Source organism: Malaya genurostris, chromosome 2 (assembly GCF_030247185.1).
Source record: "Malaya genurostris strain Urasoe2022 chromosome 2, Malgen_1.1, whole genome shotgun sequence".
Taxonomy (NCBI): domain Eukaryota; kingdom Metazoa; phylum Arthropoda; class Insecta; order Diptera; family Culicidae; genus Malaya; species Malaya genurostris.
The window spans coordinates 4132680-4158145 of NC_080571.1; the positions used below are offsets into that span (position 1 = coordinate 4132680).

The 25466-nt window shown below is 41.9% G+C and overlaps 2 protein-coding genes across 4 annotated transcripts; both read left to right on the forward strand.

The window, feature by feature from the left end:
* LOC131427911 (transcriptional regulator ATRX homolog) lies at positions 1-24782 on the forward strand. 3 transcript variants are annotated; one of them, XM_058591493.1, is made up of 15 exons: positions 1-410; positions 10093-11198; positions 11381-11727; positions 11793-12389; positions 12462-12763; positions 12830-13101; positions 13160-13312; positions 22587-22827; positions 22900-23056; positions 23116-23343; positions 23405-23576; positions 23639-24035; positions 24100-24275; positions 24350-24565; positions 24623-24782. In XM_058591493.1, the coding sequence occupies exons 2-15, from the start codon at positions 10161-10163 to the stop codon at positions 24716-24718; spliced, it is 4392 nt and encodes a 1463-aa protein (XP_058447476.1). In that variant the 5' UTR covers positions 1-410; positions 10093-10160; the 3' UTR covers positions 24719-24782. The 3 variants fall into 3 exon arrangements, with proteins under 3 accessions (XP_058447476.1, XP_058447477.1, XP_058447478.1); XM_058591494.1 differs by lacking the exon at positions 10093-11198 and having other exon boundaries at positions 1-332; XM_058591495.1 differs by lacking the exon at positions 10093-11198 and having other exon boundaries at positions 1-259.
* On the forward strand, positions 2349-9923 carry LOC131427913 (uncharacterized). Its single transcript, XM_058591496.1, has 2 exons — positions 2349-8726; positions 8777-9923. The coding sequence occupies exon 1, from the start codon at positions 6230-6232 to the stop codon at positions 8588-8590; it is 2361 nt and encodes a 786-aa protein (XP_058447479.1). The 5' UTR covers positions 2349-6229; the 3' UTR covers positions 8591-8726; positions 8777-9923.
* Positions 24783-25466: the final 684 nt, after the last annotated feature.

Here is a 25466-nt window from a genome sequence, read left to right on the forward strand (position 1 = left end):
TTTTTTCTAGCTGTCAATTTGTATTTAGAAAAACTTTCGCCAGACTTGCTTCTTTCTGCTTCCGATCGAAATTGAAATTAATATCACTAGCTATATAGGCTAGGGCACAAAAAAGAGTATTCTCCGCCATTACAAGTAACCAGCGTTGAAATAGTCTGGAAGTGCCGTGAACCAGTGAGAATTCGATACACAAAGTGCATCCCTGCTATCTTGCAACAGCAGGAGGAAACCGAGCTTTTCTGTGTGTGGATATACAAGTGTACGGTGATTTTTGCCTGTGGTCCAGAAGCGCGGGTGTCCATACCGAAAACAGTATCGTTTTTTATCTGCCCGTAAGAATCCCTCAGTAAAACTGCAAGAGTGCTAATTCCTGTCGTTTTACAATCGGCACTGGGCATTCTCAGTCACAGGTAAGTTCTTAATAGCATTCTTCAAACACATTAATTATGTACTTTCGTTCGTATTTTTTCACAAGCATCCGTATTTTTCTGTATGCTATGGAGAACCTATTTCTAAAATTAATAAAGGGCTATCAATCTTGTTGAAAATATAAAGTCTAAAAATTCTTCAACTATATGTAGTAAAGATCAAATTCATGTTAACGGAACAGCATTAATGTATTTCTATCTTTTTTTCTTGTATTTCTATCTTGATCTTCTGTTTGCCTCATTGAAATCGAAAATCATATATAAATAGGACAATCAAGCGATCATGGAAATAATAGCATCGGCGAAGTTATTTATTGAAATCCAGAGATGCTTTTTCGAATAGCTTCTTTTAAATATATTTGCATTTTACGTGTTGTTTAACTCCATTGTCGTTCATTTAAGTACTCCTGTCAGTAAGGTTAAAAAATTAACTAAATATAGTTTCATGCTTTGATGAATCCAGTCAGTTTTAATAATTGTTCTTAGAAACTGTTTATTTATTGTTCAAATTATCAATTTTACATTTACTTTAAGAGTTCTCTCATATATCTAGATAAAATCGAAGAGAGCATTACTAGATTTGTTTATTCAGAAATCAAAGAAAAAATTTCGTTATTTTTTGTTTTAAGCACACTACATTTGGCTGACCTTTTTACTTCCAAACATTCAATCTCTTCTAAAACAATGCGATACTCAAGTTACAACATGTTGCCAGATATGCTCAAAGTAGTAAACGTAGGATATTCAAATGAGATGCAAGTACATAAAATTCTTGAAACTATACTGACATCTATCGTAACCAAACGACAGTTTGAATGTAAATTCCGGGTCTGCGTAGGCCGCAACACGTTAGATCGAACGATCATTTTCATGCTTCCTAATAGTTTCAATGAAGTGCTGGTTTCGCCTTACTTAATTTGAAATTTAAAATCTCGGTTTACCAGCGGCAACTCAAGGTCCTAATACTTTTCAAGTCCTACTCTCGATTGATACACGTTTGGTTCTTTCACTTATCACCCTGAATCATCAATGAGGAATCGTAATTCGTTGGAGCAAGAAAATGAGAAATATACTCTGAGCTTGAGCGGCAATCCCTGCTTGCTACTCCGTTACTGATCGGGATTAGCTGAAATTGTATAGAGAATTCCTAGATATTTCGCTGTTGGTAGTGAGCAAGTTCGAATGAATAGAATTATAAAGGGAGTAAAGTATTAAAAATGAAAACTGAAGGAAGAAAAAACTATTAATTTCTGTGTATTCTGTAATTGATATCTCAGCTATCTGGTTTGTCTTTCATCTATTATCTTGAACCAATTCAAATGCTTACATGAACCTCATTTGAAAGCCGCGCTCACACTATTGAGAGGGATATTTTGTTATTTCAAGAGATCAACTGACGGTGGTTGAACTGAGCTTTGATTTGAAGAGAATCGATTGAAGAAATGAATGCTGCCCGTTCGGTACGTCAGCGAACGTTGTGTGTGATAGAGTGTAGAGTTTACTGCAGTAGAGAGATCGTCAGTGTGTTTCACATTCGGTTTCAATTGAATTGAATGAAGTTTTACTGCACTGCTTACATGTAACTCCACTTGATTTTACCCATTACCAGTATCACGCACAGTGTAGCGATCACTGTAGTAAAAAAAGTCTAGACAAGTAAAATGTTGGCCACGTGATGTTCAAGCTTATCCAAGCGATTACTATTTTCTCTGAAGCGACTTTCGTAATAAGGACCCACAATCACATCACTTGGTTTCCACCGTGAAGTGATACCTATAACAAGGATCACAATCACCGTGTAGTTATACTGGTAATAAGGGTAATTGTCTCAAAACTTCACGCCCTGCAATACCAAATAATTTATGTTGAAACTGACTTTAGAGTCGTTATTAAAAACATTGATTCGATTTTTACGTTTCGCATTCAGCTCATCAGTGCGTCAGCAGTTTATGTTGAACTGCTAACGCCACCTAACGGTTCAACATAAACCGCTGAGCAGACGTAAATTATTTGCTGATGAGCTGAATGCGAAACGTAAAAATCAAATTTAGTCATGTGCACTTTAACACAAAATGGTACACATGAAAAACCAAACCCCTGAATGACTATTTGATTTGATTGATACGTTTTTTCCCCTACTTTCCTTACTGGTTATTTCGGATGAGTAATCACTACCGAAACAGACTATTTGAAGGTTTAATACAGAAATAGGACCAGCCTCTGATTATTGATCGATTTTCGATCAATACACACGAAACACCATTTATACAATTTGGTTTGAGTTTCGAACGTTGTAAAGTAAAGGGGGATACATGTTTCAAGCATTGTTAAAATCAAGTGACGAATTCGAAATTTAAAACCAATCCACAGATATTATATTAGGCTAAAATTTCTAAATAAAACAAAACTGTAGAATTGTTCGATGCATTAAAAAGTTCGTCTTTATGCACCTAGTGGTGTGATAATGCCTCTCTCTTACCATTCAAAGTCTCATTAAAAATAATTTTTTCGTTAGGATAATTTTTGACACGAATTTGGGCTGATTTTAAACACAAATTCATTCAGATTGAATGGGGTAGTTCACAAAAACGTGCTTCAGCACTTACGTCGCATATTCGGTAACATTCCAGAAACCGAATATACCAGCAATTTTAATTTGATCATTGACCAAACCTGAAAAACATTAACTGTTACGTCACTTACACGATTATATCACCACAACCGGAAGTTTTAGTAGCTTTCAAATGAACCTAGGACTTCTGAAATCGGTTCTTGTATGCAAAAAATGAGTAGTTTGTTGATAAAGTCCATTTTGCGATCATATCTCCGGAATCAGGAATCAGACCAAATTAGCTCAAATGGCACGTTCCCCTTGATATTTGGAGATTTGTGCCTTGCCATTAATTTGTTTTTAGCATCATTTTCCCGATATATAATAGAGAAGGATTGAAGGGAAATGGTAAGGTTGAACTAGGAGGATGGGGAAATTCGACAACACAAAAACACAAAAAAGCAGAAGTAAATTCTGCACTTCTAAGGGATGCTGAACAATCTGCTGGGGATCACATTTAGTGGAAGCAGAAGTAAATTCCTATTTAGGTTTGTTACTATGTGCGTTTTTTCTTATGAACGATGCACAGTTAATAAAACCTCCAACCCCCGAGAGGATTTAGAGATTTTACAAAAGCGACACCATTCTGCACTCGCGGAAGAATGCAGAACGATTCGCAGTATGTACGAGCAGAAGTAAATCCGGTACCCCATAAAGGATGTCAAACAATCTGCCAAACCCTATTTAAGGTAAATACAGAAAGGATTCATTTACTCCAGGAAGAACGATGAACCCTTCTGACTATAGCTCCTTCCCACATTGGGTGAGAAACGAGAGAATATCCTTTATTTGTAGCTCCGCATACACTGACTCAACCATGTATGGAGAACCAAAAACCCGGATACGTAGTTGCGTCAATGCGGGACAGTTACATATCAGATGATACACATTCACACAAATCACACGAATAATACTCAGCACATGTGCTAATTGAGTTTGCAATGTCCAGTCAAAGCTCTGACCAGAATACTGCAATGATGCTTGGAATAATGCAGTAGACACTTTGACATTTTCAGATTTAAATATGGTAAAAATTCTTTTGTCTGAGTGCAAGTTTTCAAGCTAGCATGTTTGGATGCAGCCCAAGAACGAATCTCGTGCTTTATCCAACTAGTTGAAAGTGGTAAAGGTGGTTCAGGACCAACGAAATCATTCGTTGCACCAGCTCTAGCCAACTCATCAGCCCATTCATTTCCAGTAATACCAGAATGGTCGGGTACCCATAAGAAGTAAACAGCATTTGAGATGCTAAGGTCTTCAATTTGAGTTCGACATGCGATCACTAGATTCGACCGTGAATTATTCGAACTGAGTGATTTTAAGGCTGCCCGACTTTCGGAACAAAAATATATTCGTTTACCACAGATTCTCTGCTGAAGTGCCGATTGTATTCCACATAAAATAGCGTAGATTTCTGCTTGGAACACAGAGACTGCTCTAGCCTCATTTCACGACAGTAGACACCAGCACCAGCACGACCATTCAACAGAGAATCGTACGTATAACAAACTATGTGTTTATCAAATTGTCGTTCCAAACAACCAGACAACCATTCCTCACGAAGAGGATAGCTCACATTGAATGTTTTGAAAGGAAAACTGCATGTGAAAGTTAGGTCACTAGTAGCGAGTAAATACTCATCCCACGTAACCATTTGAGACCACAAGCGAGTGTGACTAGTAGCATAATCTAAAGGGTTACTGTTCCAATGCCCTGTAACCTTAAGACGGTATGCACAAGATAATTCTTCTTGTTTTAGGAACACATGTAGTGGTTTAATGCACAGTAGCGCCTCCAGAGCAGCAGTAGAAGTTGTCGTGAATGCTCCTGCCATCGCCATTAGGATCATCCTTTGGAGATGATTTAGCTTTCACTGAACTGTCGCGACTTCTCCTTTCTGCCACCATACAAGACATCCATATGCTAAAATAGTTGTGTAGATCCAATGAATGTATCTGGGTTTGAGTCTCCATGATTTTCCAAAAGCTCGCCTGCATTGGCCGAAAACCATGCAAGCTCTTTTAATCCTGAAGTCAATGTGAGCAGACCAATTCAGTTTTAAATCAAGAATAACCCCGACGTATTTAACTTGATCAACCACAGTGACCTCTGAACCGAAGAACTGTAACGGACGAGATTCCCCTACGATTAGTGAAAAGCACCATTGATGTTTCGCTCGGATTAACAGATAATCTAACCTGACAACACCATTGTTGAACAGATCGCAGGGCTTGCTGCATTAAATCAAAGAGAGTGATAATGCTTATTCCGGTCATCAATATATGATAATCGTCGGCAAAACCATAAGTCGGAAATTCAAGGTTATGAAGTTTTCTTAACAAACCATCAACGACTAGGTTCCATAAAAGTGGGGATAGTACACCACCTTGAGGACACCCACAGACACTCAGCTTTCAAATCTCTGCTTGCCGAAGCGATGAGCAAAGAAGTCGATTGCTAAGCATTGCGTGTATCCAATTTGTGATACTTGAAGGTATGCCATGACCACGGGCTGCTTCCAGAATTGAATTGAAAGACACGTTGTCAAAGGCACCTTAAACATCTAGGAAAACTCCCAAGCAAGATTGCTTTTGTGAGAAATATTTTTCAATGTTGTACACAACATCATGTAACAGAGTTGTAGTGGACTTCCCACGCTGGTAAGCATGTTGCATTCCATGTAGCGGTTGCACGCCCAGACTAACATTCCTGATATAGTGATCGACTATGCGTTCCACTGTTTTAAGAAGAAATGAGCTTAGACTGATAGGCCTGAAACTCTTCGCTTCCTCATAAGTGTCGCGACCGCCTTTGGGAATAAATTTGACAATTATTTCCTGCCAGGCTCTTGGAATATATCCTGTCGCCAGACTAAAAGTAAGTATTTTCTTGAAAACATGTTTGAAATGTTCATACCCTTTGTGCAGTAACACTGGGAAAACTCCATCCTTTCCAGGAGACTTGTACGGAGCAAAACTCTCAACTGCCCATTTGACCGATTTAATCGTCACAACGTTTCGAGCAAGGGCCCAAGAATCGCAACTACCTGAAAAAGAAACATTGGCGATCTGTTTGTATGTAACCTAGGAGTATTATTATTATTTGTATTTGGCTTAGTGTCGAAGTATGTAGTGTTCGAAACAAAAACAGTGACACAACACCTACAAAACGTCAAGTGCTTCGAGCGGTTATGACCGTTTTTGACCCCTTAGGGTTAATATCTTGTTACACCGTGCATGGCAAAATATTAATACAAGATATTTGGAGAGCGGGAACTGCCTGGGACGAAGAAATCAGCGATAACTTGAAAAGTAAATGGCAAAGATGGGTAAAAGTTATGCAGTCTCTTGATCAAATATTCATTCCACGATGCTTTCTACCAAAAGCTGATATAACATCCTTGGAGTACTGTGAACTTCATACGTTCGTCGACGCCAGTGAAGCAGCCTATGCTTGTGTGATGTACTTGCGATGTGTCTTCAAAGGTCATCCAAACTGCAGTCTAGTAGCATCGAAGACAAAGGTTGCTCCACTGAAACCTTTAAGCATTCCCAAACTTGAATTACAGGCAGCACTGATTGGTGTACGCCTGACAAGCAGTGTACGAGATGCTCTCACGTTGCCCATTAAACGGAAGTTCTTCTGGACAGACTCGACGACTGTGCTATCCTGGTTGCACTCTGATAGCCGACGTTATCATCAGTTCGTGGGATTCAGAGTAGGTGAGATCCTTTCCTTGTCGGAAGTAACGGAGTGGCGCTATGTCCCATCTAATTTAAATCCCGCTGATTGTGCCACTAGGTGGAAAAGCGGAGCCGATATAAGTCCGATGAGCAGTTGGTTCGTGGGACCGACGTTTTTATATAACTGCGAACACAGTTGGCCAAAATGCCCGATCTTGGCGGAAGAGAAAATTGAGCTGAGAAAGATTTTTCTGCACGAAGAAATTGTACCGATTATCGATCTCTCTCGGTTCTCGTCGTGGGAGCGATTGTTGCGAACGGTTTGTTTCGTATATCGCTTCACGGGAATTCTACGGCGAGGTAAACGTCATCGAACCAATCCAACTGGACTAATTACACAAGAGGAGTTTCAGAAGGCCGAAATATTTTTATGGCGTTTGGCGCAGACGGATTCATTTCCCGACGAGTATCGAATTTTGCAGAAACTCGAGAAACCAGGAGTCTACCGTGGGAAGCTTTCGAGGTGCAGCCCTCTATACAAGCTCACGGTATTTTTGGATGGCGATGGAGTGATAAGGTTGGGAGGTCGTATAGGGGCTGCACCTCACATCCCCTACGAAGCTAAGTACCCTATCATCCTACCCAAAACCCATACAGTGACCAGTCTTATCATTTCTAGATATCATAAACAGTTTCTTCATGCAAACCACGAGACAATTGTGAATGAAATAAGGCAACGTTTTTGGATCCCTAGCCTTCGATCGATCGTTCGACGTGTAACAAAAGATTGTCAATACTGTAGAGTCTATAAAGCGGTACCCCAGCAACCTCAAATGGGACCGTTGCCGAAAGTAAGACTAACACCGTTTATAAGGCCGTTTACTTTCACGGGTGTCGACTACTTCGGACCAGTTCAAGTTAAAGTAGGACGCAGTTTGGCCAAACGATGGATTGCACTTTTCACATGCCTTACGGTGCAGGCTGTGCATCTGGAAGTTGTTCACTCCCTCTCGACTTCGTCGTGCATTAAAGCAATTCGCAGGTTCGTGATCCGACGAGGAGCACCACAGGAGATATACTCTGACAACGGAACAAATTTTATAGGTGCCAGTCGCCTACTAATGGATCAAATGCGTGTTATAAATGCAGGATGCGCACAATCCTTCACAAGTGCTCGGACCAAATGGTTCTTCAATCCGCCGGCTACGCCGCACATGGGTGGAGCGTGGGAACGCATGGTGCGCTCGGTTAAAACGGCCATGGCAGCAATTGCGAACAGTCAACGCCATCCGGACGATGAGACACTCGAAACAATCATTCTAGAGGCAGAAGGAGTGGTTAACTCTAGGCCACTCACATATGTTCCTCTAGAATCAGCAGAAGCCGAATCTCTTACCCCAAGTCATTTTTTGTTGTATGGTAGTTCAGGAATAACTCAACCACCAACGGATTTCTCGCAAAGTGGTCCTGTCCTTCGTGATAGCTGGAAGTTAGCCCAACACTTAGTTGATGAATTCTGGCGCAGATGGATCAAAGAATATGTTCCGATGCTCACGCGGCGCACGAAGTGGTTCGATCCGGTGCGACCCATCCAAGAAGGAGATCTAGTCCTCGTTATAGACGATTCGAAAAGAAACCTTTGGGAACGGGGCATAGTTCGCGACGTGATTACTGGCAAGGATGGACAGGTGCGATCTGCAGTGGTGCAAACGACCAGCGGTATAAAAAGACGTTCAGCAGTTAGACTTGCCCTTCTTGAAGTCGCCAAGAAGTGTAATGAACCTGAAGATGGCGTGGCAAGTTTCCAGTTACACGGGGAGGGGGATGTTGCGGAGGTCCCTCGTTCGTCATCGATTCGGTGTAACTAGCAACCAGGCTCGCGGATAGCCAACCTTCTGGATCAAGAGATGTGACACACAAAGGAAACGTGCACGAGAATAACCTCGATCGATCAGCGTGAATATTGCATTTGAGCGAAATTTAGTTAATCTGAACACTGAAATTGTAAGAACACTTTATAATGAATTCCTAATATTAATAAAATATTATTTCAGCTTTGAAGCTTACCGTGAAGGTCTACTGTGAAGAACGTGTTTAATTTACGACAAAAGAGAAATTACGTTACAATTTCTTCAAAGAAAAAAACATATCTAGATCATGTTTTTTTTCGTACGGAATCTTCAAGAAAAGGGTATTGTATAGTTGCAGTATTGTCCAACAGAAAAACTGTTGACAGAAGGGTGTTAACAAAACCTTTTCAGAGAATTCTACTTGAAAAGCTGTCCGAGTAGTATTGTTAGAATAAGTTGAAACGACGCGTTCAATCCGACGCATATAAAATTAGAAGACTGTAATAAAACTAAATAAAATTTTCACTTGCACTTTAACCATCAACCAAAGTAGTTTGATCTTCGTCCATTCCAAGACAAACATATGACATCACTAACCCAACTTCGAACCCAACTGTTGTTAAATCCATTTATGGGTTGGGTTTTGTTTCGAGCGAAAAAGTCATTAGAATTCTTACGACTAAATGTCATATAGTCAATGGTACAGATCACGTCCTGACGTCCGAATAATATTAATCTTGATAGAGAAGATGTTGTTCCGTTGACGTCTCAAATGAATACGCAGTCCCTGTTTGGCGGGGCTGTGTACGAACACACAAACTTAGGCTTCAGCGCATTCAAAGTAAGATCTTAAAGATGTTTCTAAATCTACCCCCTTGAACATGGACTAGTGAAGTACATGAGATGGCCTCCCTGGATATACTAGAACAAAAATTCGAACAATTCTGCACGAAATTTGAAGAGAGGTGCTCAATCTCTGAAATACAAATAATTCAAAATTTGTACGTATTAGGTTAGGGATAGTTATAAGTAGGTAGATATTTTAATAATTAATTAATTAATTTGATAAGATCACAAAAAAAGCTCATTTTTTCAGCGCTATTTTTGATAAGACTCGTAAAATCCTCCGAATTTTCCAGTCATTTTCACCCTGTAGATAAATAAAAGTATTTCAAAGGTCTGTATGTTTTTGGTTTTGTCAAATTTTTCGAAATTTCCATCGAAAATTTCCTAAAACCACCCGCGCGCATGGTACTTGGACGATGGCCTTAAAATAAATATTATGAGTAAACATTAGTATGTAAAACAAGAGTAACTAAAACACCTATTATTAATAACGAATCGTATGAACAAAGGGTCAAAGCACTTGTACTGTAAAATGTTGATGTAATACACAAAATAAGATTAATAAACAGATATTTATGCAAAAAAAATGCCGTTGACGTCTGAATCGTTCTTTACATTAGAATTTTTAGACCATTTTGCATACTTAGTAACTATTTTTTTTCTATCTATTTCAGATATCTCGGTATTTGTTTATTATTGTTTAGTTTATTTTTTTGCGATGTTTTAGAACATCCCGTTCACAATGAGAACCAAAAGGACAACTCGAACAGCACCTTCTTCATCCTCCTCCGAAGCTGATGATAAATCATGCACAAAAACAACGGACACGAAAGATCAATCGATTGTCGATGATACTGACAAAACACAGCAGCCGGACGAATCAATCAATACTCAAAATGAAACGGATTCGAAAGCTGACAAAAACGATTCTGACAGTTCGAAATCGGAAGAACCGAGCAAACAAAATATCCCCGCCACCAACGGTGTCAATACCGAAAAACAAAACGGTGATAAAGACACTGGCGACGAGGACGATGGCACAGTGGTGAAAGTCAAAACTGAGGATTCGTCCAATGGTTCGGAACCTAAGAAAATGCTTAGGCTGGTGTCTATTGAGAAACTGATGAGACCCAGCCTGTTGAGTAGCGAAGTAGCCGATCCTGGTAAGCAAAAATCGACGGATAAACCCACCAAACGTTCAAAGGATACAAGCGTTATCGAGATAAGCGATAGCGATGAAGATAATCAGCCGTCTGCGAAGAAATCCAAGCATAAGAATACGTCAGTTCAGTGCATCAGTGATGACAGCGACGATGATGTTATAAAAATCAAACGGAAACCAACCCGTCAAACGAAGGACGACGTTGTTAAAGTGACGAGTGAGGAAGAAGATGACGCACCGGTTGCCAAACAAAAGAAAAAACCTGAAACCAAAATTAAAGATAAACCGAAGAATCGTTTGAAAAAAATCGCCAATGGATGCAAAGAATTTTGCGTTAGGGTCGAAAAGTTACCGTCCGATCTGAAGTCTTTGATGACGGAGCATAAAATCGGCACAATTTTAGATCGGAGGAATCGGGAAATTGTAGAGTTCAAATCGAATTCGAATTATTTCGCAACGTTGGGTAATAGAGGGCGCGCGGAAGGAGTAGAAGCAAGCAAGTCGAAAGCGAATAGAAACAACAAAAAGAGTAACAGTAAAACTCTGGTATTGAGTGACAGCGACTCGGATGAACCGATCGCCGCTATTATTTCAAAACCAGACAACATTCCCAAAAACGTAAAAATCGTGTTTTGCTCACATTGTTTCAGTTATTTTATTTTTATTTTTAGTTTTATCCGATGAAGAACTGTAACTTTTTGGGGGGCCAGTTCTTGTTCGGATGTTTTGCGAGCATGTTGTTTCATATGTGAGGGGCGGCCACCGTTTTCCGTGTTTGCTCCACTGTTTATCTTCCACAGAAGACTATGTCCAAACGACCAACCCGTGCTAAGCGTCAACTTAGCGAAAGTGATGACGACGACGACGACGACGACGACGACGACGATGCCAACGACGAAGACGATGGTGACAGCAATAGTGACGATGATTTCGAGAATAGTGCAAAAGTGAAAGCTACTAATAGCAGGCAACAGCGACTTACAAACCGGAGGGCAAAATTGCCAAAGGATTCGTCAGATGAAGACAATAGTGATGGAAAAAAGAACTCCGACGATTTCGAGGAAGAGGAACCTCAGCCGAAAAAGAAACGCTTTCGAATCAAGCGCAACTCGTCGTCCTCTTCGGATGATGGCAGTGGCAAGGACAAGTAAGCGTGTTAGATCCTAGGTGTAGAAAAAAATCCTGAAACTGATGGTACATTTTTTCTTTCAGAAAACGTCGTAAACGGATCAAGAAAAATTCTGGTTCCGACGATGACGACGAATCTCCAAATAAAGGTCGCAAAAACATTCGCAAGGTGTTGAAAAAGTCTGCCCTAGAACAAACGACCAAAGAGGCTGAACAAGAGGAAAAGGAACGCAAACAACGTATAGCCGAGAGACAGAAGCTGTACAACCAGGTATACGACGAGAAACCGGAGATAGTTAAAGAACTTACCCAGCTGGTGCTGGACTTTGATGAGGAAACGAAGGAACCGCTGCTGGAAGTCGACAAGCAGCTCGTTAAGAAGCTGAAACCTCACCAGGCAAATGGAGTCAAGTTTATGTTTGATGCTTGCTTCGAAAGTTTGGAACGTGCACGGAATAGCAAAGGATCTGGTTGCATTTTGGCTCACTGTATGGGTCTTGGCAAAACTTTACAGGTGGTAACACTTGTTCATACATTACTTTCGAACTCGGAGAAAACCGGAGTGGAACGTGTTCTGGTTGTCTGTCCGTTATCCACGGTTCTGAATTGGGTAAACGAGTTTAGAATCTGGATGAAGCATGTCAAAAGAGGAACTGAAGTAGAAGTTTACGAAATCTCAAAGTGAGTAGCGAAGCTGTTATATTTATTTTTTGGTATTTCAGTAAGTTGACTTTTTCACTCACACATTCACAGATACAAAAACAACATTCTACGTGCCAATCAATTGATGGAATGGCACAACGAGGGAGGTGTTATGATTCTCGGTTACGACATGTTTCGGAACCTCTCCAATCAAACAACCGGTCGTATCAAGAAGAAAGTCCGGGAATCGCTGCAAACGTCGCTCATTGATCCGGGTCCGGAGATGATAATTTGCGATGAAGGTCATTTATTGAAGAACGAAAAAACTTCACTGTCCAAAGCCGTCAACCGTATTAACACCTTGAGGCGAATTGTTTTGACCGGAACACCGATTCAGAATAATATGAAAGAGTGTAAGCAGCACCTGATATACAAGCTTGATAGCTCTATTTTTTTATCGCCCCTCTTTCTCCCAATAGATTATTGTATGGTACAGTTTGTGAAACCGAAATTACTCGGCACCTACAACGAGTACATGAATCGGTTTGTTAATCCAATAACCAACGGCCAATACACGGATTCCACTCCGTACGACATTCAACTGATGCGGAGACGAGCTCACGTACTTCATAAACTGCTGGATGGGTGCGTACAGCGAAGGGACTACTCGGTGCTGGCACCATTTTTGCCCCACAAACTGGAGTTTGTGGTTTCGATCAAACTCACACCTCTGCAGTGTACTTTGTACAAGGTACCAGTACGCGAATTTCGGTTGCGCTTACTTGAATAACTCGTTTTTTCCGTTGTAGCACTACATGGAAAACTTAGCACGACGACAAGGTGACGATACCAAGCGGTCTTCGATGCTGTTCGCCGACTTCCAAAACCTTCAACGAATCTGGACACATCCCCGGGTTCTTCGATACAACAGTGATCGGTACGAGTATATGCAGCAGAAGAAGGTTAGTTTGAAGTCAATGACTGTTTCATGTTGATCGATTATTCTTTGCGAACAAAGCTTTTACCTGGTAGTAACCTGGTGCGCCAGTTAATATTTATTTCAACAGATGTCTCTACACACAGGGATTAGTTCACCGTCGAAACTACCGCGTCATTTTTTCGCACTAACCTCTCGTTCCAAAAAAGTATGGGTGTGTAATGTCAGAGACATAACTGGATGTCGTGAATACGAATAAAACTGACACTCTTTCTTTATACTTCCGAATATCAATTAATTGATCGATTGTGTGAATTGTGCAAGCTTTCCCCTCTTCACTTCCAGAATTTGATACGATACACCTAAAATAAAGTACAGATTAGTTACATTGAACACTCTCACATACAATTAAACATTACGAAATGTGGTTGTTCGAGCCATTGATGTGGAACAAGGTAACCAAAATTTCTAATGATCTACAATCAAACAGTTCAATCAATCGTCACACTTTTGAGTCCGCAATTCTGCTTAGATTGATCTTGATTAGGAACCAACACCGAACACGCGAATCTAGAATATAGACTCTGTTTATTTTGATTTGTATTTGTTTTGTAGCCGACAAAATTACATCAATATACCAAATGTATGCAATTATGTCTTTGTTCATATATGCGATACGGATTTCGATATTTCTCGATGAACATTAGAAAAGGTTCTAAGTACAGGGTGGCGAGTGACCGGGAAAACCGGGAAAAAGTCGGGAATTTTAGTGAAAAACCGGGAAAAATATTACTAGCTCACCTATGAGTAACAGTTGTTAGCATAATGATTTTTTTTTCAACAATTGAAAAGTAGGAGACAATACCCAATTGTGCGTTTGAGCGAAATGTTCAGTACAAGTGTTCAAACAACTGATTGTCCATTGGAAATTGGGCCAACACCCCATGCCTCGTCCAACGATTTTTAGAGGCTTGCAGGTAGTTTTAAATAAAACAGGAAGGATCAGAGTTTTTTTTAGTTGTTATAAATAACAGCATAATGATAGCTCATTTTGAAAAATAAGTATAATTTGGATGCTTCTGTTGGATTCGTATTAAATTTTTGAATAAGTATTCAACACACCTGCAAAATTTTTGGCAAAATCCCAAGGTAACATAGGGAAAATTTGAAATAAAATTATTGAAACTGGTTTCTGAGAACCAGTATAGGATTTTGGAAAGATTTAGAAAATGGATTGATTTGTTCAGTGAATCTATGTTTAATTTTCTTTTAAAGGTCCTCAACTATAGTAGGATCACTAGAACGTTGATATTGATGTAGATGAAGGTGAATTTAATTTAGTTTGAGCTTTTGGAACTTTAATAATGTAATGATTTGAATTATATACGCCTATATCTATATTTCCCACAACAATTTCAGGGTTTACATTCGACAGTATTATAGTCGATTAGTTCTAAGCTGGTAGAATATACAACTAATTGCACCAATCATTGCTTAATTTGAAACCCTGAATATTATTGATTGATCTGCTCAGATCAGATCAATTGTAGAAAGATTTCTCATAGAAGATATATTAGTTAACCTTTTGGGAATTAAACTGGTTTAAAACCAGCGGAGAGTTCATCATGAAAAACTCGAGTTGATGATTCTCATCCTAGGTTACAATATACAATATTTCAAAACCCTGGTCTGATGCATTCACATCTATTTTCATACATACAACTTATGGAGGTAGGAGGACTGTCCAGTCAACAGTACGGGTTCCGCAGAGGCAGGTCGACGGTGGACGCCATAACATCGGTTGTAACCACGGCGGAGGTAGCTATACAGCGCAAACGACGAGGGATCCGCTACTGTGCGGTAGTAACGCTAGACGTCAAGAACGCGTTCAACAGTGCTTGCTGGGCAGACATTGCTGATTCCCTACTTCGACTAGGAGTACCGGAAGGGCTGTACAAGATTCTGGAAAGCTACTTCCAGAACCGAGTATTGCTCTACGAGACCGACGAAGGCACACGTAGCACTCCAATCACGGCTGGAGTACCACAGGGATCTATCTTGGGCCCGATCCTGTGGAATATAATGTACGATGGAGTACTGAGGTTGAGGCTCCCTCCGGGTGTCAAGATAGTCGGGTTCGCGGACGACGTCACGCTGACAGTCTACGGCGAATCCATCGAAGAGGTCGAACTGAGTGCATCACACTCAATCTGCTTGGTGGAGGACTGGCTGCGTAGCAGGAAACTGCAACTCGCGCACCACAAAACAGAAGTGATGGTGGTAAACAACCGCAAATCGGAACAGGAGGCGCTGGTACATGCCGGAGATTGCGTGATCCCCTCCAAGAGATCACTGAAGCAATTGGGTGTGATGCTTGACGACAAACTCAGTTTCAGCAAGCACGTTGAATACGCCTGCAAGCGCGCATCAACAGCGATCGCGGCGCTCTCTCGTTTGATGGCCAACAGCTCGCCTGTGCGCTCCAGTAAACGAAGGTTACTGGCAGGAGTGGCAGTTTCGATCCTCAGGTACGGCGGCCCGGTATGGGCGTCGGCACTGAATGTGGAACGCAACGCACAGATGCTGGAGAGTACGCATAGACTGATGTGTCTTCGCGTAATCAGTGCATACCGCACTGTATCGAGGGATGCGGCCTGCGTGGTTGCAAGCATGATGCCTATCAGTCTGATAGTGAAGGAAGACGCGGAGCGCTACAGCATGCGAGGAGACAGGAACGCCCGTAGGGCCTCCAAAGCCGCTTCTCTACGCAGATGGCAACAAGAGTGGGACAGCTCAACCAAGGGCAGGTGGACACATCGGCTCATACCTAGGGTCTCGAGCTGGTTAGATAGACCTCACGGAGAAGTGAACTTCGGCCTGACGCAGTTCCTCACAGGGCACGGGTGCTTCAGATGGTACCTCCACAGGTTCGGCCACGCGACATCCCCTGTATGTCCTGGCTGCCCAGACGAGATCGAGACGGCTGAACACGTCTTGTTCGCATGTTCCCGTTTCGCGGCTCAAAGGAGTGAGCTACTGGAGGCATGCGGCAGGGACACCACACCGGAAAACCTGATCCAGAGAATGTGCCACTGCGTAGAGAACTGGAACGCAGTGTCGACCGCGGCATCCCAAATTGCGGGAATATTGCAGCGGAAATGGAGTGCGGATCAACAACAGGTCAGCCGCGTACCGTAGCAGGCTCAAGAGGGATCAGCGAATAAACGTCGGTCCGGGAGAACCTTCTTCGTCGGGAAGCTCTTCGTCGGAGTAGTCTAGATCCATCGTCGGGGACTAGACGAGTAGTACGTAAAACTGTTAGGATCGTCGGGGCGCCAGTGAACCGGAAGCTTTCCTCCAACCGGAATCACTGGATCGACCCAGGCATCCTCTCGGTCGGGCGTTGACGGGTATCGAAGGCGTCGGTTTCGGGAGGGCCTCCTTCGTCGGGGAACTCCCCGTCGGTGTAGGCTAGATCCTTCGGCGGGGGCTAGTCGAGTAGCCGCCACAACACCGATTCGAGTCGTCGAGGCGCCAGCGAACCGGAAGCCATGCTCCAACCGGAATCGCGGGACCGACCTCGGCACTCCATCGGGTGTCCCGTGTGGTGTAAGAGACTCGGTGTCGGGAGATTCTCCTTCGCCGGGGAAATCTCCGTCGGAGTAGTCTAGATCCTTCGTCGGGGACTAGACGAGTAAATCGTGGTGTAAAACCGCTAGGATCGTCAGGGCGCCAGTGAACCGGAAGCTTTCCTCCAACCGGAATCACTGGACCGACCCAGGCATCCTCTCGGTCGGGCGTTGACGGGAATCGAAAGCGTCGGTTTCGGGAGGGCCTCCTTCGTCGGGGAACTCTCCGTCGGTGTAGGCTAGATCCTTCGGCGGGGGCTAGTCGAGTAGCCGCCACAACACCGATTCGAGTCGTCGAGGCGCCAGCGAACCGGAAGCCATGCTCCAACCGGAATCGCGGGACCGACCTCGGCACTCCATCGGGTGTCCCGTGTGGTGTAAGAGACTCGGTGTCGGGAGATTCTCCTTCGCCGGGGAAATCTCCGTCGGAGAAGTCTAGATCCTTTGTCGGGGACTAGACGAGTAGATCGTCGCGTGACACCGGTAGGATCGTCTGAGCGCCAGTGAACCGGAAGCCACGCTCCAACCGGAATCATTGGATCGACTTAGGCATCCTTTCGGTCGGGTCGTAGACGCGTACCGTAAGCGTCGGTTCGGGAGGACTTCCTTCGTCGGGGAACCCTCCGTCGGTGTAGACTAGATCTTTTGGCGGAGACTAGTCGAGTAGTTCCGCGACGTAGCATCAGTTTTGGGTCGTCGAGGCGCCAGTGAACCGGAAGTTACCCTCCAGCCGGCATCACTGGACCGACCTCGTCATCCAACTGGTCGATCCCTCGAGAGCAGGATGCTGATCCCCATTCTGCATAAATCTGAGGAGGGTGCTGTGAGCACCAATAGCCTTCCACCCCGAAGTAATACCTAGCGGTGGTGCCGGGGTGTAGGGTTGGAGATCCAAGGTGTTTTAGTGGGTAGTTCCAATCAACAGTTGGGTAGTCCTGTGGAGAGTCCCACACTCCGTGCGTAAAAGCATTTCACCTTGTAAAAAAAAAAAAAAAAAAAAAAAAAAAAAAAAAAAAAAAAAAAAAATACATACAACTTATACAAAGGTTATATGAACATAGTTAGAATAAGCGGCAATAGTAAAATGATTCTATCGCAATTATCCACTGCCCGTATAGAATCGGATCACAAAACGACCGTTCAGAAAGAATCCTCACAGCAGCGTGCTAACATTTGGTTCTCAGACAGGTCATCGAGAAATTTGCTCTCGCACTGAATGAAAAAAAATGAACTATGCCGGTTTTTTGTTGCTGCGATGATATCCGTCTCTCTTTTATGGCACTAATCGAATCGCGTGAAGAGTTGGTAGAGAGCGTTCTTTGATACGATAAAAGTAATCCATCATGCCGTTTATAATTTTCCGGCCGAACTGAGATTTCCACTTTCACTTCCGGAAGGAGCGAAGAAAGCTCTGTGCAAAATGATTTGAAGTTGCAAGCATAGATTGTTGTTGTTTTCTCCGAGTGGCAAGCGTCCGTTTTTGGGATTGTTGTTCCTTATTGGTTTATTTTCAATCATATGTATACCAAAAAATAATAAAAACAGTCATGTGCACTCGGAAGAAATCGGTTACGTGTAACCAAAACCCCTGAATGACTTGAAAAAGGCTTTATGCGTTTCTTATATGCACATGTTGTAATGAACATTTTCTATTTATACATCAAAATGCCTGGAAAGTATTTGAATCCTCAATTTGCGGACCTATTACAATTATCCTTTTTAGACATGGGATATTTGTTTAAAGTTTGAATTAAAAAATGTTTAAAAAAACTAAACAGGGGCGATTTGAGCCTATTTAAAAAACCTGGAATTTTTATCTCAAAAAACCGGGAAAACCGGAAAAAACCGGAAAATTGAAATCGGCATTTCACTTGCCACCCTGAGTTCGTGTTCTCATCTCATCCGACACAAATAAACATCGCTTACGGTCGAGACGACAAAAACTATGACAATACAGCATAGTGAACAATAGTGTATTCGAAATGAGCAAATATGATTTGTAAACACCTGAAACTTGGCCTTTGCGACCTTTGGTTAACAACGAAGTGCACGGTGCCGTGTATGACAATGTTGCATACAAAATCTCTGTCTACGTTGTGGACGGTGCCATAGAAATCCCCCATCGGAAGAAAAGTGTGGTGGATTTTTTCTCGGTATCCGGAATGGCGTGCGAGTGTTACGTATGCGACTACATAAGGTAATTCCATCTTACGTAATTTGTGGTCAGGATGGAGTACATCCTTGTAAATCGCTGTTTACTAACGAGAATCAGCTGATTCAATGAACAATCTATCTTTTTAACACTCACTTTCCAGGATGTATGGATCCATCACCGACAGCTCTTCCCGAGACTTTTTCAGGTAGTTACGATTCTTGGGCCCTTGCTCGAAGCGTTGTGACGATTGAATCGGTCAAATGGGCAGTTGAGAGTTTTGCTCCGTACAAGACTCCTGGAAAGGATGGAGTTTTCCCAGTGTTACTGCACAAAGGGTATGAGCATTTCAAACATGTTTTCAAGAAAATACTTACTTTTAGTCTTGCGACAGGATATATTCCAAGAGCTTGGCAGGAAATAATTGTCAAATTTATTCCCAAAGGCGGTCGCGACACTTATGAGGAAGCGAAGAGTTTCAGGCCTATCAGTCTTAGCTCATTTCTTCTTAAAACAGTGGAACGCATAGTCGATCACTACATCAGGAATGTTAGTTTGGGCGTGCATCCGCTACATGGAATGCAACCTGCTTACCAGCGTGGAAAGTCCACTACAACCCTGTTACATGATGTTGTGTACAACATTGAAAAAGCTTTCTCACAAAAGCAATCTTGCTTGGGAGTTTTCTTAGATATTGAAGGTGCCTTTGATAACGTGTCTTTCAATTCAATTCTGGAAGCAGCCCGTGGTCATGGCATACCTTCAAGTATCACAAATTGGATACACGCAATGCTTAGCAATCGACTTCTTTGTTCATCGCTTTGGCAAGCAGATATTAGAAAGCTGAGTGTCTGTGGGTGTCCTCAAGGTGGTGTACTATCCCCACTTTTATGGAACCTAGTCGCTGATGGTTTGTTAAGGAAACTTCATAACCTTGGATTTCCGACTTATGGTTTTGCCGACGATTATCATATATTGATGACCGGTATAAGCATTATCACTTTCTTTGATTTAATGCAGCAAGCCCTGCGATCTGTTCAACAATGGTGTTGTCAGGTTGGATTATCTGTAAATCCGGGCGAAACATCAATGGTGCTTTTCACTCATCGTAGGATAATCACAGGAGCTCGTCCGTTACAGTTCTTCGATTCAGAGGTCACTGTGGTCGATCAAGTTATATACGTCGGGTTTATTCTTGATTCAAAACTGAATTGGTCTGCTCACATTGACTTCAGGATTAAAAGAGCTTGCATGGCTTTCGCCCAATGCAGACAAGCTTTTGGAAAATCATGGGGACTCAAACCCAGATACATTCATTGGATCTACACAACTATTGTTAGACCAATTTTAGCATATGGATGTCTTGTATGGTGGCAGAAAGGAGAAGTCGCGACACTTCAGTCAAAGCTAAATCATCTCCAAAGGATGGTCCTAATGGCGATGACAGGAGCATTCACGACAACTCCTACTGCTGCTCTAGAGGCGCTATTGTGCATTAAATCACTACATGTGTTCCTAAAACAAGAAACATTATCTTGTGCATACCATCTTAAGGTTACAAGGCATTGGAACAGTAACCCTTTAGATTATGCTACTAGTCACACTCGCTTGTGGTCTCAAATGGTTACGTGGGATGAGTATTTACTCGCTCCTAGTGACCTAACTCTCACATGCAGTTTTCCTTTCAAAACATTCAATGTGAGCTATCCTTTTCGTGAGGAATGGTTGTCTGGTTGTTTGGAACGACAACTTGATAAACACATAGTTTGTTATACGGACGATTCTCTGTTGAATGGTCGTGCTGGTGCTGGTGTCTACTGTCGTGAAATGAGGCTAGAGCAGTCTCTGTGTTCCAAGCAGAAATCTACGCGATTTTATGTGGAATACAATCGGCACTTCAGCAGAGAATCTGTGGTAAACGAATTTAGTTTTGTTCCGAAAATCAGGCAGCCTTCTAATCACTCAGTTCGAATGATTCATGGTCGAATCTAATGATCGCATGTCGAACTCAAATTGAAGACCTTAGCATCTAAAATGCTGTTTTCTTCTTATGGGGCCATTCTGGTATTACTGGAAATGAATGGGCTGATGAGTTGGCCAAAGCTGGTGCAACGAATGATTTCGTTGGTCCTGAACCAGCTTTACCACTTCCAACTAGTTGGATAAAGCACAAGATTCGCTCTTGGGCTGCATCCAAACATGCCAGCTACTGGCGCAGCTTGCAAACTTGCGCTCAGGCAAAAGCATTTCTACCAGATTTAAATCTGAAAATGTCAAAGTGTCTACTGCATTTTTCCAAGCATCATTGTAGTATTCTGGTCAGAGCTTTGACTGGACATTGCAAACTCAATTATCACATGGCTACTATTCAACGTGCTGAGTAATATTCATGTGATTTGTGTGAATGCGATTACGGTACTTCATATCATCTGATATGTAACTGTCCCGCATTGACGCAACTACGTATCCGGGTTTTTGGTTCTCCATACATGATTGAGTCTGTGTATGCGGTGCTAAAATTAAAGAATATTCTCTTGTTTCTCACCCAATGTGGTAAGGAGCTATAGTCAGAAGGGTTCATTGATCTTCTTGGAGTGTATGAATCCTTTCTGTATTCACCTTAAATAGGGTTTAGCAGATTGTTTGGCATCTTTTATGGGGTACCGAATTTACTTCTGCTCGTTCATACTGCGAATCATTCTGCATTCTTCCGGGAGTGCAGAATGGTGTCGCTTTTGTAAAATCTCTAAATCCTCTCGGGGGTTGGAGGTTTCATTAATTGTGGTTCATCAGAAAGAGCGCACATAGTAACAAACCTAAATAGGTTTTACAGCAGACTGTTCGGACCCCGTAGAGGTTCAGAATTTACTTCTGCTTCCACTAAATGTGATCCCCAGTAGATTGTTCAGCATCCCTTAGGGGTGCAGAATTTACTTCTGCTTTTTTGTGTTTTTGTGTCGTCCATTTTCCCCATCCTCCTAGTCCAAACCTTACCATTTCCCTTCAATTCCTCCCTCTTATATATCGGGAAAATGATACTAAAAACTAATTGATGGCAAGGCACAAATCTCCTAATATCAAGGGGAACGTGCCATTTGAGCCAATTTGTTCTGATTTCTGATTACTTACGAGAATCAGCTAATTCAATGAACCTTCTCACTACGACAAACCCTGCACTACAACTACGAAAATGTTATCTTCAACAAAACACAAAGACAGCCGTTCCACAACGGTAACTAGTGAACTCATTACTCCTGTTTCAAAAACAGTGACAAAATCGGCCCCGTAAAGTGTACAAGCGAATAATGTTTAAATAGTTTTTTTTTATTGATTGTGCTGCACTTGAAGAAGACTAAGTTGACGAGCAAAGTTGAGTTTTGCCTCAAAATATGCTTTTTTCGTTAGTCCCGCGACGTGTTAGATGAAATTATTCTTACACGATTAGAATTATTGATCGTTTCTCGTGAATCATGTCATGCCGAAATGCAATCGAATTTTTTTGTTCACTTATTTTTCAGCGTGATTTGGAATCTGAGGACGAAGGTTCAATTGGTTCCATGAAAGATTTCCTGGACGATGAGGAGAGCGAAGCCGAAACCACTCCGGCGGATTCATCCTCTTCGGAGTCCGTTAGTGACAACAGTGACAGCGATGGTAGTCATAAGAAGAAGAGCAAGAAAAAAAAGAAAGACGATAAAAAAATCCCTGATTCGGATGCAGCGCCGTTGCGTCGCACCCGGAATAATCCAGATGTGGAGGGTGAGTTAGCTTATTTATTGGCTCTCTTTACGTCTATTTTTTATTAATATCGGGTGATTCCCGTTTGTTCAGGTGACTTCGTCGAGGAGGTTGAACAGAAAGTCGATAATCCCACAGAATGGTGGATGTCCATGTGCCCAGAGGAAGAATTAGACAATTTGGAGCATTCGGGCAAACTGCAGGTGCTATTTGAAATTCTGCGTGAATGTGAAAATATTGGTGATAAGCTGTATGTATAGTAACTGGTCGTCCCAACACATAAAATACATGATATTCTCTTCCGATTAGACTCGTCTTCTCACAGTCTCTCTATTCGTTGGACGTCATTGAACATTTCCTCGCTCTGGTAGATGATAATACGCAGAAGGATGAGGATGAACGAGATGCCGAACTTGATAAGTATCGAGGTTCCTGGACCATGGGATTGGATTACTTCCGGTTAGATGGTTCAACTACGATCGAGAATCGAAATTCGTCTTGTAAAATATTCAATGATGAGAAAAACCCAAGAGCTCGGTAAGAGTTTGTAAGTTGCATAGTCTTGACTAACTAATCCGACTGGTTTTATTATCCTCAGTTTGTTCCTTATTTCAACCCGTGCTGGCGGTCTGGGTATTAACCTGGTGGCAGCGAATCGTGTTATCATTTTCGACGTCTCTTGGAATCCTTCGCATGATATTCAAAGTATATTCCGCGTTTACCGGTTTGGTCAGAATAAGCCCTGCTATGTTTATCGGTTTCTAGCAATGGTAGTACAGTTTGTATCTTACTCAACTTGACAATCGTTCATTATTGTTGTCCTTTTTTTCAGGGTACGATGGAAGAAAAAATTTACGAACGTCAGGTGACCAAGCAAGCGATCTCAAAACGTGTGATTGATGAGCAGCAGATTGATCGGCACTACAAGGAAAACGATCTGCAGGAGTTGTATCGGTACGATAATATCGATCCAGAAGGATCTCGACCGGTGCCAAATTTGCCGAAGGATCGTCTATTTGCTGAGTTACTGAAGAAGTTTGATCCAATGCTCTACAAATATCACGAGCATGATTCTCTGCTCGAGAACAAAGAAGAGGAAACATTGAATGAGGAAGAACGTAAGGCTGCCTGGGAGGAATTTGAACAGGAGAAGAATCGGCCTCCAGTGATAAATTATGGCACCAGTGGCTATGGTGGACTTAGTATGGGCATGGGCATGGGAATGCGAGGTAATTTGAAGATGGATAGTTTCGTCGCTGTTAAAGACTTACCGGATTTGTTGATAATTTGCAGCAAACGGCCCAGTGACCTCCAGTAACATATTCGGCTTTAGGAATGACGTTTTGCTTAAATTACTCAACATGAAGGCCCGTCAGGATAATCCCACCTTCAACGATGCGAACATTGCTGCGATGATTCCATTCTTAATGCAGGAGCTTGCTCGGCAGATGAAAGATGGTGATTTGTCGGTATAACAATTATTCAATGCACTGCGAATCCAGGTGAGATTAAAATAAGTAAAAACTCTTTCATTCTTTTGTAGATGTATAAGAGTCTGATAGACCTGTACTATCAACTGGAGGCATCGCCCTACATGCCTGCGATGGGAATGTACAATCCAATGATGATGCAACCGCAACCCCACATGCAGCAGCAAATTCCATCGCAGGTGGTCATGGCAGGGAACAATCCTGTCTACGACATGGCACAGTTGAGATATTTGCGCGAGCAAGAACAGCAGCGCTATTCGCAGCTCGCAGTAAGTTTTTATTTATGTTCGATTTTCCAATTGTACCATCATTTGCATCTTACACAGGAACCTGGCGGCAGTGGTATCAATCGAGGTGGCATCATTAATGAAGCACAAAAGCGATTCATGGATAATCCAGTGGAGATAGTTGAACTAGATTAGGAATTTCAACAGCTATAACTTATTCTAGGAAAATAATATACACTCGAGTCAGAGTCCCAATTTAGTTTTGTGCAGTTCATTTAGTTTGTGAAATGCCCTAGTGTAAACTTTGTTACCACCGAAGTTTCGTCATTTGTTTGTTTTCTGTTGATCCTTATGTTTAAATTAAATTCAAAAATTTGTAGAGTTTCTACCAATGATTATAAATATGTTATGTAAACATTCAAGTTAGTCAAAAACACTCACGCACACACGGATGTACAATTGTAAATAAGTTGAAGAATAAAATATTAGATAAATGTCTTTCACGGAGTCATTCTTTTAATCAGCAACTTGTTGTTAAAAGACGACCCTGATACTGCAAGTGTCGATCGAGCTGATGGCCATGATAAGAAGACTATTGTGTAGCCCACCTTCACTAGATCCTCGTGGCTAGCGAAAAAAGCTACCTGGAAAGTAAGGTGAAAAATATTCACATAACTTATTACTGCACTTACTCTTCTAGACTTAGAAAAAGGTTCAGTAGCGAAAATGTCCGACTTCCAGCAGTTTATGTACAATTCATTTGATTAAACTTAAGTTCGTCCGGCGGAAAAAAAATGAACCAAGAATAGATCCACTGGGTTCCTGCTTCCATGTCGTAAAAGGCGACAATTGCAGGAGTTTCTTTTTCCTTTGAGTTATCAGATATTTTCAATGTTTTACTTCTGATTACTCTATTTTACTAAATCATCTCTTTATTCAACCT

Coding starts and splice junctions, on each gene's coding strand:
- LOC131427913 (XM_058591496.1), top strand. CDS start 6,230: ATGACCGTTTTTGACCCCTTAGGGTTAATATCTTGTTACACCGTGCAT.
- LOC131427911 (XM_058591493.1), top strand. CDS start 10,161: ATGAGAACCAAAAGGACAACTCGAACAGCACCTTCTTCATCCTCCTCC. Junction 13,102..13,159: donor TGCAGTGTACTTTGTACAAG/GTACCAGTACGC, acceptor TTTCCGTTGTAG/CACTACATGGAAAACTTAGC. Junction 24,276..24,349: donor TGAAAGATGGTGATTTGTCG/GTATAACAATTA, acceptor ATTCTTTTGTAG/ATGTATAAGAGTCTGATAGA.